The 15496-nt window shown below is 43.5% G+C and overlaps 1 protein-coding gene across 3 annotated transcripts in view; it reads left to right on the top strand.

Moving 5' to 3' along the window:
- Positions 1-7792, top strand: part of HEG1 (heart development protein with EGF like domains 1) — a 52639-nt gene extending 44847 nt beyond the window's left edge. For all 3 annotated transcript variants that reach the window (XM_069021132.1, XM_069021133.1, XM_069021131.1), the window contains exon 21: positions 604-7792. In XM_069021132.1, the coding sequence (XP_068877233.1) occupies positions 604-753 (150 nt within the window). In that variant the 3' untranslated portion in view covers positions 754-7792. The remainder of the gene's footprint in view (positions 1-603) is intronic.
- Positions 7793-15496: the final 7704 nt, after the last annotated feature.

The following is a 15496-nucleotide window of genomic DNA, read 5'->3' as shown; positions in this document are numbered from 1 at the left end:
CTTCATGTTATTCACTGGGTGAGAGGATTGTACAGTCTTGATCTTAGACATCAATGTTCCTCCATCAAGTGTCCCCAGGAGATTTACTTAGTTACAAGAAGGGAAGAGAAAGGAAGGTCAGATTGTCTTGTATTTGACATATAATTCAAGGGCCTGTGTTGGGAGAGGAGGTACCTATGGGAAATGGGGAGAGAAGTGCTCCCAGGTAATACTCAAAGCAGGAGACTAACTTTGATTTTCTAGAATTGTTTCCTTTAAGGATGGCTCTGGGACGATATCCTTTTTATGAGAGTTGTTTCAATACTTGGGCTCAGCAGTAGGTTGTTTTTTTTTTAATTAAAAATTAACTGTGTACCTAGACTGCGCTTGGTAGTTAGGTAAACTTCAAGTCTGTTCATTGGCCAGATGTCAAAATTAGATTTCATCATAATAATCCCTTTGGGCAATACAGCAAAGATCATCCTAGATTATTAGATCATTAGAGATCACATTGTTCCTTCTAGCTACTGAACTAACAGCAAGGAAATGTGGGAAGGCTGTGCCTGAAGGAGGATTTGAGTGTGTGAATAAGACCTTTTTTATTTAATTTTTTTGCTAATGCAGCCAACTGGACTGAGAAATCCTGAACTGGAAAGAAATGGACTTTATCCTCCCTACACTGGTTTGCCTGGATCTCGACATTCATGCATCTACCCTGGACAATACAATCCATCCTTCATTAGTGATGAAACCAGAAGAAGAGACTATTTTTAGCAGAGAGTGGGGAGGGAGTGGAAGATTGACACCGTTGTGTGGCCCTTAATCCCCAGGTACAATCTGTCTCCTGGGTAGTTCAGGCCACATCAATCTTACTCTTCCCATTTAATAGGAAGGACTTTGAACTTCATGCAGAGCATTGCTGCCCTGAGGGACGGTCACAGCTGCTGAGCATCAGAGAGGAGGAGGAAGAGGAGGGAATGGCTCAAGAAGCACATCACTAAAAAACCCAGAGGGAAGCTGACACATGTACTCCATATTCGTTCTTCACTCTTCGCGCTACATGGCAAGCACGGATCAGTACAGGCAGATGAACTGTGCCCAGCACTCTGCATTGAATACCACTAGGGAGTGTCTTGTTTACAGATCTCACTTACTGTTGACTGTGCTTGTCTTCCTAGCCAGCCTTCATGCAAAGATTCACTGTGCGACTGCTTTTGGTAGGGCAGGTTTGCCCGCTCCCTTTTACACCGCTGCATTGCTGTCTGCTCCCTGCCTGACAGGGAAGCTGGCTTGTCTTCTGGCCCTCACCTTCTTACTGGTTAAAGTTCTCCAGATATCTGGGTCCTTGCTGAAGCCCAGAGTCTGCCAATATTGGCTGAATTAATGGATTGATTGTCTCCAAGGAGTGCGGGAAGGTTAGTCACACCACTGCAATTTTAACTGAAAAGAGGCGCTGTTGTGCTGCTTTGCAAACCTTCTGTATCTAGGGAATGTTGTTGTTTTGTCAAGCGATATTGTTCAGAAGTGATGCCACTACATGCCATCATGGTGCTTCCATATGGGATCCTTTGGGGCTCTGTTTCCCTGCAAGGATTTAAATGCCTGTGGAAACAGCAATGCAATATTAAATAATTAATCACAGGGAAGAAAAAGATGAGCTGTGAATTCAGAATGCTCTTTATGAGGAATCTGTGAAGGAGCAATAATGCTGTAGCCTTGGCTGGGCAGAGGAACCTGAATTCTGGGCACTGAAGGTGGAACATTGTGTTTTCAAAACTTCACAGTCCACCTTGAGCTCTGAAGGAGCTGTGGAGGCTTTCAGTGCATTGCAAAAAGAGGGCTCACTGCAGTCAGTTGCATTTAAGGAAGAGAAAAACATGATGCTTGCAATCCTAGCATAGCAAAGATCACTTACATTGAAGTGTTTTTCTTTCTTCCATCCTGGTTTCGAGTGATTCAGACCAGGCAAGTTTCCTCACCCAGGTGTGTTCGCTCATATTAGCAGAAGTTGAAGAATGTAAGTTATTGCGTTCCTCCCCAAAGCTCAGATGGAAACTCATGGACTGTATTCTGACCTAAACTGGGTGTTGAAAGAGATTTAGTAATCACAGAACCCTAGAATGGGTTGGGTTGGGAGGGATTTTACAGATCATCTTGTTCCAACCCCTCTGCCATAAGCGGGGACACCTTCCACTAGACCAGGTTGCTTGAAGCCCCATCCAAGCTGGCTTTGAACGCTTGCAAGGATTGGGTAACTCCTCTGGGCAATCTGTTTCAGTGCCTCACCGCTCTCATAATGAAGAATTTCTTCCTTATACCTAATATAAATCTACCTTCTTTACTTTAAAATCATTTTCCCTTGTCCTGTCCCTACATGCCCTTGTAAAAAGTCCCTCTCTGGCTTTCCTATAGGCCTCTTTAATTACTGGAAAGTGCTCTAAGGTCCCCCTGGAGCCTACTCTTCTCCAGGCTGAACAGCCCCAACTTTCTCAGTCTGTGCTCATAGGAGAGGTGCTCCAGCCTCTGATCATCTTTGTGGCCTCCTCTGGACTTGTTTCTTCTTATGGGAATGCTGAACACAGCACTGCAGGTGGGAACTCAGGAGAGCAGAGCAGGGGGAGGGAATCCCCTCCCCACACTGGTTCTGGTGCAGCCCAGGACACAATTGGCTCTCTGGGCTGTGAGAGCACATTGCTGGGTCATGCTGAGCTTCTCATCAACACCCCAAGTCCTTCTCCTCAGGGCTACTTTCTATTCTCCAACAGCCCACATTTGTGCTTGGGATTGCCCTGTCTCATGCAGGAAATATAATGAAATATAATGAAGTATATTTACCGCTTATCTTTACTGCACTGTTAATCTGAGTCAACCAAACCTTGTTTAGATACAAGGTCCAGATGCAGTTTGTCCTCTTGAATGTGACTGTGCTTTTAATTCAAGATGGCTGCTTGTATGAGGATAACGAATAGCACAATTCCTTAGTCACTAACCCACCATATCTGCAGTGTGTACATAAGCTGATATTCCCTTCTTCCCCACCATGCTTTAAAAGGCACAGTGCCCACAAGTAAGTTCATGAGGTAGCTTGGCTTGCTGAAGCACTGAGGATCACAGGGTGCATCCCCGAAGTGCCTAACCCCATCTGAGGGCAGCAGTTCGGATGCTCATGTGTTGTGTGGCTGCTCACTGGAGGCAAACCTGGGGTGATGATGAGGACCCCTCCCATCAGGGAGCAGGTACTTGCATCCTACAGATGGTGTGAGTTCCCAGATCCTCTCACAGCTCTTTAAAGGCTGTTGTGTTCCCAGAGGTCACTAACAGGTACTCAGAGGAAAGGGAGATAGCAACAGGCAATTATTGCTGTGTTGGCTTAGAGATTTCTGGTTCCTGCTCAGAGTTGCTTCTGATACTGCTTGGGGCAGTATCCTTTGCACTTACATGAACTTTTGGTGACAATGCATGCAGCTTCATGCCTGCCTGATCCATAATCAGCCTTGCAGCTGGTAGTACATAGCTGATCTCAGCCACAGGGGAAAAGAAATGGATGCTTATGGGAAGTACAGCTGCCTGAAGGAAAGGAAAGCTCTACTTACAGTATCCAAAATATTATAACAGGTGAAGCACTAGAATTAGCTGTTCCCTGCCACAGTGATCAGAGTTTGCAGTCCACAAATGAGGTTCTTCTCCCTTTTGTTAGCAGCTGATCTCTTAATTGCACAGGATTCGTTGGCTGATGAGAACTAAGGAATTTTCTGTGCTGTGGGATCCTTCAGACAGGAGATTGGCAGGGTTGTTTCTGTGTGGCTGAGCTGCCTCTGTTTTTGAGAGTGCCCAGGACAGAAAGGTCTGCCTTTGCCATGGTATGGAGCAGAGTTGTGTCTTTGTTACAAAAAAAAAAAAAAAAAAAAAAAAAAAAAAAGGAAGTTGCAATTCATGCTAAATCTAAATCCAAAGCCTATAGACAAGCACTGGACTTTGTCCCTTTTTAATAAAGCACCTTGTGATAAAGGAGGTGTCCCAGCAATTACGACAATCCTGTATTATAATGATGTGCCAGCATTTCCTCAGATAGGGAAGCATTTAGGCCCATGCTTGGGCCTGCTAGGCAAAGATGTTTAATTGCTTGGTTAGTTCAAAGACTAGGAGATGAACCTCTATGTGTCAAGTACAAAGGACAAAGTGTGACATACCAACTCAAAACTGCAGATCAGTCCTTCTGTACAAAGAGTACATGAACAAAACTTTTGGTCTATATCTCCCAGCACATTGCAAATTGCAAGGGATATGACTGTAATTGAGATAGGACTATTTCTAATGGACAGCACAAAAAAGTTTGCAAGTAATTAATTTTAATATCTTAATGGTCTTCAAATTCTTCTTAAAGTATATCTGGGGAGAAAGAGTCTCAATAAATCCAGCAAGGTTTTTTGAGTGAGGACTGCAAAACTTGGACTTTTCTGAAACAGAGAGTGTTATTGCACTGAAATTTTCTCTCTGCCATAGGAGGTAAACATTGGGGCATTTCTTTTGAGGGTTTATCCATTGCAGCCTGACCTTCTATTTAGCTTGGGTGAGAAAGGAGTCACAGAGCCAATGCACAGTCCACAGCAGGAGGAGGAAGAGGGTCTCTCCTGACCTGCCACACCTTCTCTGGGCATCCTAGGAGGCCCTGCCCAGCAGGCAAGAGAGGGTTTAGGCAGGAGGAGTCAGCAGCCAGATGAGTGCAGGTGCTTTCCCCCAGAGTGATCCAGGAAGCTTTTGTGAAAGTGACAGAGGCAGCCTGGGGGAATTCAGCTCCTGGCTCTCCACCAGCCCAGCTGCAACCTGTGCTGCAGTGCTTCTGTCTTCAGCCAGGCACCACCCGCTCCCAGCTCTGCCAGGACAGAAGGGGTGGGTGCAGTGCACTGTGTTGTGTCACAATTTATGGTTATTTTGCTGCAGGTGTTCACTGCCTCACCCCAGCAGTACGGACTCGCCCAGCCACAGCAGGGATGTGGCCTGTTTCAGTGCAGGTTGTCTCTGTGTACAGCTGCCACCAGGATTCTCTCTGTGTCTGCTGTAAACAAAGCACCCTCTGGCAGTGCAGTGGGGCTTGTTACTCCTCTTGGGTATAAAAAGGGTCTCTGTGTCCTCAAGCCCACTTTCAAAATCAGATGCTTCTCTGTTTGCTACCTAACTCACTGTAGGATGTCTAAATACATGCAGCTTATTTCTCATCTCTCTTTTAGATTACTTCAAAATTAAAAATTTTGAGCACACTGGATGTTTTTCCCAAGGGGAATCACTCTCCACTATCCAAGAGGATAAGAGGGAAGTGGCATGTTTTTGGTATGGAAGATGCAAGTGGTTCAGCCAGATGTGGGGAAAGGAAGAAAAAACTACACCAACACTGCTCATAAATCTGCTATTGCTCCTGGCTTCTGTGGAAAGTGAGGGGAGCAGTCAGCAAGGGCCCATGGGCAGTTGTGTGGGTGTATTTTTAATTAAAGTTGGGAAAAAGATGCTAATTCTGTTGCTTGACAGGAAAAGATGTAAGAGGCATGTGTTTGCTGCCAATTACTCTGCCAATTACACTGACAAAACCCCTTACCCACAAAAATACCCCTGACAGTCAGCATAGGAGAGGCAGTTCCAGTGAACTGATCAGCAAAATGCAGATTTGAGGGATTTTTCAAAAGGCATCTTGAACATACCGTCTGCCTTTGTTCTGCCGCTTGCTGTGGCCAGTCCTTCCAGCTGCACTGGGAAAATCAGGGTAGTTTTTTCATACTGTTGAAACCTCACAGCACTGAATTGGGCTACAAGTGAAAAAAGAGGGCCAGGTTGACGCCCTTTTGGCCCACATTGAAAGCGTTAGGTTTTATAGCAGCAATGGATCTCATTGTTCTTGTGGCATTTCCCAGAAGAGCCACTGGCACAGTCATGTACGGAGTTACTGCTCGTGAACAGCCTTATCAAAGTTATCTGCCTCTCCACTAAAGGGTAGTAAAAGGCTTTAAAAATAACAATAAATTGCAGTTAGAGAGAGGTATTTGTCACTGTGAAATTGTTTGTGCCGATACTTGTACAGGTTGTTTGCTGGGACCTGAGTGAGCACAGAGTGGGTTTGGACACTGCTGCACCAAGTGCTTTCCCGAGACTTGTCTCTGATGCTGGTCGATGGCCATATCCATTCCAAATCCAGCTGGACTTTTCATTCCCTCATAGTAATCTTTAGCTTTCTTCCTTAGATTAACAAGAACGGATGCATTTTAGTTAAATGCTCTTCCTATACTGACTAATGTTTTTTCCTCTTCACACACAAAGGATGTAATCCAGCATCCATTACAGTGACTGGGGTAACTCTCCCACAGACTGTAACGAAGTTTTCTTTTCAGGCCTGAATTACTCCACCACCAGGGTCATCTGCATGTAGCACATACTTTCCCATGGCTCTGTGTGCCTATTTCTGTGATACTGTTCCTGCCTTTCTGTGTTGTATCTATTTTTTTTTTTTAAAGCATACTTGTTACTGTAGCAGGACTTGTATTATGTGAGAATGAACAAAACAGCTTCAAGGTCTGAAACAGCTTCCTGGGAAGAGAATGCATGTGAATTTTGTGTAGTTCTTTTACTGGTCAGCCAGCCTGTTTCCTATCCTGTAATATCTAGGGATGTAGAGATGCTTCCTGCAGTCACACGTATCAACTGCTCTGCAGATCACTCCTACTTGTCCCTGTAGAAATGAAACAAGATCTCCTCGTTTCAGAAGGGGTACGTCCTATGTGCTTGTAAGACTTTGGGACCATTTCAATGTGAATTTAGTTCTTCATTCCCTTGAACTGTGGAAATTGAAAAGCGGGAGAGAAATCCATGAAGGGGTAAGAAATACCAAAATTAAAAAAAAAAAAAAAAAAAAAAAAAAAAGAATATGCTTACTTATTTTGCAGAAGTGTGACTTCAGTACTGTGAGGTCATGTGTGGGATGACATCTCTTCTGTGTCTAGTCTGTGTTGAATAATATCCTTGTTGAGGGAACACCTAGAGAGGGTACCTGATGTTCCTCCAAAGTGGTATTTAAATGCTAAATCACTCAGTCTCTGTTTCAGTGAAATGCGAAAAGGGACGGGACTCTTACTTGGGTTAATGACTGCAACAGGCAGCCCCCAGGTCTGCAAAATCCTGTATGGAAAAGTCCTGTGGAATACAGTAAACACTGATCACTTCTCTTGAATACGGCTACAGAATTCACTGGACATAAAAAGTCTCCAATAAAATCTGCTAGAATGGGTTTACTTTAAAGAAAAAAAACCAAAAAAGCATCAACAGTATAAATACTTACTACCTTCCTTTTTTTAAAAAAATGTTGTTAAGCTTAGTTATTTGCTTTAAACCCCATTAAATTTTACAGGACTTTCTCCTAGCAGAAGGTCAAACTTGGTGTGTAAAATCATAATGATTTATTTGAGCAGCTTTCACAATTGCAGTAGTAAAGCTCACCTTTTGTGACCTCTCTTTCAAAAGGTAAATTTTCAGCATTTGTTTGTGCTTCTTTACAACCTGAATGTAGACCTGCTTTATGTTCTTGACATTGCTTCATTTGCTTCCCTCTATCTCTGAATGTTTGCTTCCAAGTCTCTGGGGTTCTGAGGATGTTTTCCAAACCAGTATTATTTAAAGTTGTATCATATTTTCAGCCTCCACTAATTATACAGTACTGTAGTAGCAAAATATAATTTTTAAGGATTGGATTATTTTTATACCTGCATCCAATATTATTAAATCTGGCGTTCTAGTCAGTATTATAAAAAGATCAATAAAACAATGAATATTACTATGGCCCTGCTTTTTTATTGTCTTTAGTTTTGCCTGTAAAGTGAAACATATGCATTTTTTTGGTGGTTTTGATTCTTATTATAAATCTAATCCTGAAAATAAGAAATTGCATAGTTCTTTTGTTCTTCTGATGGTGCTTCCTGATGGAATAACTAACTTGAAAAGCAAAGAGGAAATGGGTATGTTCTGTTAGTTGTGCCAAACGAAATTCTGCTCAGCTGAAACACAAGTTGTGTTATGATACATTTATCTTGGTGGCACCAAGGAACTCATTATAATTTTAATTTTTCCTCAGTTTAATTTTTGCTGGAACTGGTGAAGTTGTGTGTTTATGTGTGTGAGTGCATGTTGGAAGGGAGGAAAACCTCAGGAGAGGTGGGTGCAGCAGGGCTGTTTACAAGGGCAAAGGACTGGACCTGACCACAGCGAGATCAGTCCTGTCCCAGTAAAAGCCACCAGAGACAGTGAAGAACACACAGCTGAGTGTTCCTCAAAGGAAGAAGGAGGTCACCTTGAATCCAGATCAACACCAAGTTCAACTCAGGCTGCTGAGAAAAGGCATGATGTGGAAGAGTATCTGGAGCAATGGCAGGTAGGTTCATTTGGGGCAATTTTTTCCTATGTTGCTCCAGAGCAGTACAACTGTGACAACAGTCAGATGGGACTAAGGTGGGATTCTGGTCTATCAAAAGTTAGGTGGCCAGTTTGAACACACCATGTGGCTCCCCCAGTAGCCATGAAAAGAGACAAGCATTCATAGAGAGCAGCTCACCCCATGGTGAGAGATGACTCACCATGACTACTTCAGGTTATTCTTTCTGTGTGATGTTGGTATCTTTTAGGAAACTGGCAGTGTAAAAGGATAGGTCACAACATTTCCATGGGACTAAGTAAAAGGTCTTTGGACTTATGGACTAGCACATGATTTAACAGTCCTGCCCACTTCAGATTTGCATACCAGTGCCTCTGAGACCACTGAATGCATCCATAGTGTGTGCCCTCAACCATCTTGGGAACCACGTGAAAAGAAGTTAAAGAGCATCTGCTTCCCCTGATTATATGTGAATCTGTATCTATCTAAATATTTGATTTAGGCTTTCTGAAGGTTGTATTTTAACTTTTAGCTAATTAAAACAAATATTTCTACTTATATATGTCATATATAGTGGATGAACCAAATTTACATGGAGTAGCAACACATATAGGAATCTAGTAAGGAGCAGGACTGCAAAATGAGCAGGAAAAAAGTATTGAGCTGATGCACAGAAAGAGCTGTAAAAGACACTTTTTCCTACTTTAATGTATGTCTTCTGACAGCATGACTGCCTCTTGATTACATGCAACTTACATAATGAGGCTGCACTGGACTATGCACTTTCTAATAGATAAATAAGGCCCTTTACCTTTGATACTTTTTTCCTGCCATAAACAAGTATCACCAACAGAGCAAATACTCTTATTAAACATAGCATATTTTTTATTCCATAATAATTATTCAGTGTTCTTCATTGTCATATCTGAGTTTTGACACACAACAGTTTGATTTTACAGCCTCTGTAAAGTTACTCAGTTATTTCTGCAAAGAAAGCTCTCTCTGTAGTTCCTTGCAGGACATCACAACTACTGTGTCTGTCTGAGTATGTCTGGACTAACAGTCAACTTTTTATTGTCTAGATCTGTGCTTAATGACTTAATTAGTAATTGCACCAGAGCTGCTAGTTCACTGGTATCAGTTCTCCTATTTTGGTAATTCTCTGTGTCTGTTCTTCTAAACCACCATATCTCTATAACTAATTCCCCCACAAATCATCAAGCAATGGGGCACATAGAGCCTGTCATCCTCCTTCCTGGAGAGAGCATGTTGTGACCACCAGTGTGTCACAAAAGGTACAGGGAAGGGCAAGCAGAGATGAAAAGTTCTGGTCTGTGAAGATGTATGTCTGTTCAGTGCATTATTTCCTGGAAAAACTGGGGCCTTTTGCATTGCAAATTACTCACACTGCCAAAACTGTGGTTGTAATAAACATAAACAACCAGGTAGGAATGGAAGTCAAGTTTAAAAATATAGGTAATACACCAGCTCCTGATGTGCATTCACTGTAGAGAACAGTTCCAATGTGCAGGACTGCACAATCAACCAGTAGTCTCTAGTTTAGGCAGCAGAGCTGCACCACTGACGTCTCCTGAAGACCTGGCCCTCATTTTCAATAGTGCCCCGAGAAGTTCTTTTGGTCCCATACTTTTGCTTCACAGCCAACAGGGAGATTTTAAGACCTGGGTTAATCTAGCTGCACCTTGAGGCAGCACTGGAAAATCGGGATGTATCATGAAGACTGAAGAGTGTAAGTCTGGGAGATGGACATTGCCAGCGGATGGGTGGTATGCAGCTCTGCCAAACACCCTCCCACAGCCAGGTTTGTCCTCCTCTCCACACCCATTCCCACCTGAAACACCTGCTGGGGTCTGGGGCTCACAGCACTGAAATACATGATTCTGATGAGACTTTGGGATTAATTTTTGGATGTCCCCTGAAGCTGGGAGGGTGGTGGAGGCTGGACACCACCCAAGCAGGGAGGCACAGGGCAATGGGGACAAACATTTCCCAGGCATTTCCTTCTCTTATTTTGTCAGCTCCATGGCAAAGCAGTTTTAAGGAGGGGCCTGGAGGAATTGAATGATCAGGGATGGGCAATGGGAGGATCACAGGAGGGAGAAGCAGCAGGGCAGGAGCTGAATGCAGCATGACCTGAAGGGGCAGACAGTGAGAGGGGAGCTGCCAGAGGGTCACTGTGAGGACTAGGGGTAATTGTGGGGAGCAGGTTGCACTGGAGGGGCTTTGGGGATGGAGGGAAAAAGGAAGGCACAGGCAAAACACCCCACATTTCAGGCTTAGCATCCTGAGCAAGTTTGCAGAGGGACCAAGGCCGTTCATTTCCTGTGCCAGCAGAGAAGCACACAACCAGTTTTGCTGTCTGTAAGCCTGCAGTGTTTCCTGGTTCAGTGCAAGTTTAGGACAGCCCTAAGTTCAGGAATGAATTGAGTAATACTTCTGGTCTCTCTCACCCTCCTTCATTCAAGGACAGCCACCCTCTCAATAAAGGAGATTACCCAAGACTACATTTCTTGTTCTTAAAACAGAAGATCAAACAAAAGCAGATGAAGGGAGAGGCATTTACCACACTGAACTGTTACTTGGCGTTCAGAAATGTGTTCATAACCTGCCTATGTTGCTGGCAGGGGAGTCTGCCAGAAGACACCAGCTCCATAGCCATTAGAAGTGGTACTGCAGGGGATACACTGATGGGTTTCTCATCCTTCTTGTCTGTGTCTGATAATGATGAGATAACCTGTGTTTACTTCAGAGAAAGACTTTACTGGCAGTTGTGGCAGGATACAGAGTCACTCAGACCTTCAAAATGAGAGAAATTATGCCTTTGCCAGAAAAGGAGCTACTGGGAATCACTGTGGCCCAGCTGATCTCAAGCAGTGCATTTTACTAGAGCACAAAGCAGAACAAACACTAGAGAACTTGGAGATGGCAGGCAGCCAAAAATAAGAGAGTTTGGGATAACGAAATCCTGCCCACAGCAACCTTTTTTCCCATCTTGGGATTGTCTCTCACGGGCCATTTTCAGAAGCTTCCTGGAATGCAATGTTAAAAAGTCTCAGTCTCCAACCTATTTTCCCTGCATCACAGCAGTGTTACCTGCTTCACGGCCTTCTGGGCCTTTTGTCATTTCTAGATCTGCTGCAGGCTCTGGCCTGACCATCCGTGGTTACAAATTCCCCAGCAGGAATAGGCTTCCTCTCAAGGAAGGAAGGCTGCCACTCGGATAAAGACAAACACTTGCTGGCTGTCCTCTTCTCCTCCTTCTCTTGGCCCACTGCTTTAGTGAGCCCACAACATGCATAAGAGGGCAGCAAACAAAACAGCCATGGTTGCTGCCAGAAGGGCCAATGTCAGTCCTGGTTCTTTGATGTCAAAGATGCAGGTGTTTTCTGGTTCTTTTTACCCTGTTAAGCAGAAAGAAGTGTTTTGGCATAAGATTTTGCTTATAAGAAAAAAATAATTGGAGTTTGAGAAATGAAGTTCATCTGTACTGGTAATTTATTGCAAGGGAAGTGAGCATGTGGATCCCAGGTACTCTTTTCCAAGTGCATAATTATCATGTCTTGGGATGGGGTCACCTCTTCCACTTTAAGAACAGATTATACTGCACCCTTCATTTAATTTGCACGGAAGGTGTTGATATGGAAAGCTGGCAGGGGATAGCTGGTGTGCTGTCAGTTCCCATGTCAGCTCATTTAGCAGCAGCTTCCTTGTGTCAACATATCTCAAACATTTATGACTTAAAGGAAAAACTTTGCACGTCCAGAAATCTCCTCCCAGCCCGAGAAGGCAGAAAAACACTGCTTGAATTTATCATTTGCCACTTGCCACCATGACGTCAGCTCAGGGCTGAGCTCTTTACCTGTGGCTGGGACCTTAAATGAGCTGACACCAGAAGAGAAAGGCACTTTCTCTTAGCCTTAGCAGCAAGTGGCAGCAGCAACAGAAGCGGCAATGAGGCGCTCTGTGTTCCTCGCTCTGTGGCTCAGCCTGGTGTTGAGCCTTTTGAAAGGTAAGAAACACTATCTTCTGTTTTGTGATTTATCAAGGCAGCTATTGTGTGGCAGTGAGTGGATTTTCTAGTACTTTCAGCAGCTGTTGAGAAGTCAGTTGTGATACAAAATTCAGCATGTCTAGATTTTGATTAATTAATGATGAAAGATGTCAGTGCAAGCACACGGCTTTCCTTGTTCACAGAACAATGGAAAATCACTGGTGCTTATGATTAACATAATTCAGCCTATTCCAAGAGCAGTTTTCAGGACTTTCATATTAAACCCAGGTAATTCAAGCTCTTTTACAGTCACAACAAAAGGTGCAACTGTTCCAACCCAGTATCCTTTTGGCCAGAGGCTCCTTAACCAACCAGTCTGGAAAGCAACTCCACCTGAGCTGGCTCACAGAGCTTTTGTTCCTTCCTGTTGAAATAAATTAATGGAAACATCACCACCACCTTTCAAGAGGATTGTGCCATAGTCTATTCAAACTAAAGGTGTCATTCCTTAAGCCACTTAGTATGTTTTCTGACATTGTGCCAAAGTTGGTAGTCATGGGCCAGAGCCTATGGCCAAACTTGCTTTTCCCTGATACTCAGTGAGAAGCATGAGGGGGTGAAGACATTAGCAGAAGCATCTATACACGAAGAGTTTTGTGGAAACTTGAAGATGTGAGAGGACAGGAACTCCTGTCTCTAATAGAGCTAATACAAAGATAAAATTGCAGAGATATCAGCCAAATTGAGACCTGTTAAGCTTGTAACTGGTGACAGATGGTTGTGGGTCTCTGTTGACTACTGTAAGTGAACATATTGTATTTCCATCTATATCCACAGTATGCTACAGACCAATTTGCAGCTGTAAATCATAAGCATAGAAGTCTTCAAGACTGTCAGTTGGCTGGTTTTCTGATTGGAGGCTTGTAGGTAACAGCAAGATGTGAAAAATCTTGAGCCAAGAGCTACTGAAAGCAATACCAGTTTTTCACTTGACCAGACTTTGCATCAGGATAGGTCTGCCCAGAAACCTTTTTCATTCTAAGCAAACACTGTAAAAGCTTTGCAGGATGTGTCCATTTGAATAGTACTGGCAAAGGCCCTGCCCTGCTCAGCAGCCAGATGTCCCTGGTATTGTACAACCTCGGTGGTAACGTCCATTTCTTTATCACTGTAGTAATGCCCAAGCCCATTAACACATCCTGTTTCCTTACACACAGGGTTAGGTCTAGGAACACAGAGCCATAAATTAGCCACCTTTGCTCAGGTTGCCTTTGTCAAGCCCACCCACAAGGTTCAATTGCAGCTCACGCACTCTGCTGTCACCACAGATGCTGTTCTTCCTGAGTCCAAAGGGTACTCCTGGATAACTGTTAGCCAGAGCCTCCCAGCTGAAGCAGTTGTTCTAAAAAAGCACTAATTCTGTAATAGGCTGTTGTTCCAAGATCCATTGCCTGTGGCTAGCAGAGATTCATATTACCATGGTTATAGGAAAAATATGCATTTACACTGATTGGGGAACAAATAATGCTGTTTATAGAACTAAATGACCAGTGGAGGCAGGAGACCTGGCAGAGAATTGGCACAATTGCTCATGTTTCCCCTTCACCTACAGGAGGCTAATGGATTACTTGTCTTTTGCATGTGCCTTTTCTATGTGAGATACATTGACCATTAGAAAAAAAGTGTAGAAGATTTTGCTCACTTTGGATTTTCAAAGCCCTATAAAGCTCTAGGAAAGTGGGGTCTATTTTTCAAATGTCTGCTGAGACATGCAGAGTGTGATAGTGACATGGATTTTAGCCACAAATATATTAGACTCTTATCTGTCTGCTATTGATGCTTTAGATTAAATTATGATTGCAGCAGCTTTAACTCAGAGTAAATAAGTTTATTCCTAACTCATTAATTAATAATTATTATAATTAATAATTAACTAATTCAGATTAAAGTTAGATTACATGATCCAAACTAGACATTTGTCAGTACCAAACATTTATCAGCAAAGCTAGTTTATTATTTCCTCTTCTTACATCTAGGAAAAAACAAAGCAAACAAAAAAATCCCTCAAACTTGAACTCAATCTTTATATCAAGAGTTGAGAATGACAAAGGTTAAATAAAGCAAAACCCAACAACATAAAAATAAAATATTTTGGAGGAGTAAATACAATAAAAAAGGCTGAAACCAAGGTGCAAGGAAGTATTTTCGTGAATTGATTGGTATCAGCCAGGTTTCTCTTTATTCAGAAATAATCATGACAAAGAAGGAATAGAAAAGAGAAAAAATAATGTCAATTGTCATAAATGCATAGAAGTGTAGTCCAGGGAGAGAGGGTCTTGATACGGCTGACGATAATGTAGCAGCAGAAGCATTCCTGGAACAGAAATAGTCTGCTGTCAATGTCCACATGAATTTGTTGCAGCACAGCAGTGTGTGTTAGCAAAGGCAGTCATTCTTCTGCTGCTCTGGAAGAGTAGAGAGGGAGTTTTAAATGATGCTCCAGTAGTGCTGAGCCCAGGGGCTGTGTGCTCGTGGATGGGATGCCCCAGAGCCTGCCCTGGCAGCCAGTGCAGCAGGGAGAAATGTGTGTGCCTACAACTCAGAGTAAGTCACTGGGAGGAGAAAGGCAGGGAGGGCACAACCCTGCTGCTGGTGAGGAGGAGTGCAAGAGCAGGGTGTGAGAGAAGGATTATGAAAGAAAAAATAACACCAATGGCACAGAGGCCTGGGGACAGACACAAGGCAGGGTAAGGCTGCCCAGAGGTGCGGCTGCTCAGCCACACACAGGTCCCCCCACACTTATCTGCTCATAAATTGTCCTGCATGCAAAGGGTTCTCCAGTGCTGCCATCTCTCTTCTTTTCCTTTCATCAGAAACTGCTGCCACATCATCTGAAAGCACAACCGTGCCGACGGTGGCAAAACTTGCAGGTAAGGGGCAGAGCCCTCAGGCAGCCCATTCTGTGGACAGCTTGGAGTAACCAAGTCCCAGGGAACACTACAGATACCCGAGCACAGAGGATTTTCCCTGCCAGGGTTTCCTTGAATTCTTCTCCCATGGGAGGCAAAGGTGGCCAGGTCATGGCTGTGAATAACTTC

The sequence above is a fragment of the Aphelocoma coerulescens genome, chromosome 7, assembly GCF_041296385.1.
Source record: "Aphelocoma coerulescens isolate FSJ_1873_10779 chromosome 7, UR_Acoe_1.0, whole genome shotgun sequence".
Taxonomy (NCBI): Eukaryota; Metazoa; Chordata; class Aves; order Passeriformes; family Corvidae; genus Aphelocoma; species Aphelocoma coerulescens.
The sequence above is the reverse complement of the archived record's forward strand: the minus strand, read 5'-3'. Positions and strand labels throughout refer to the sequence as shown.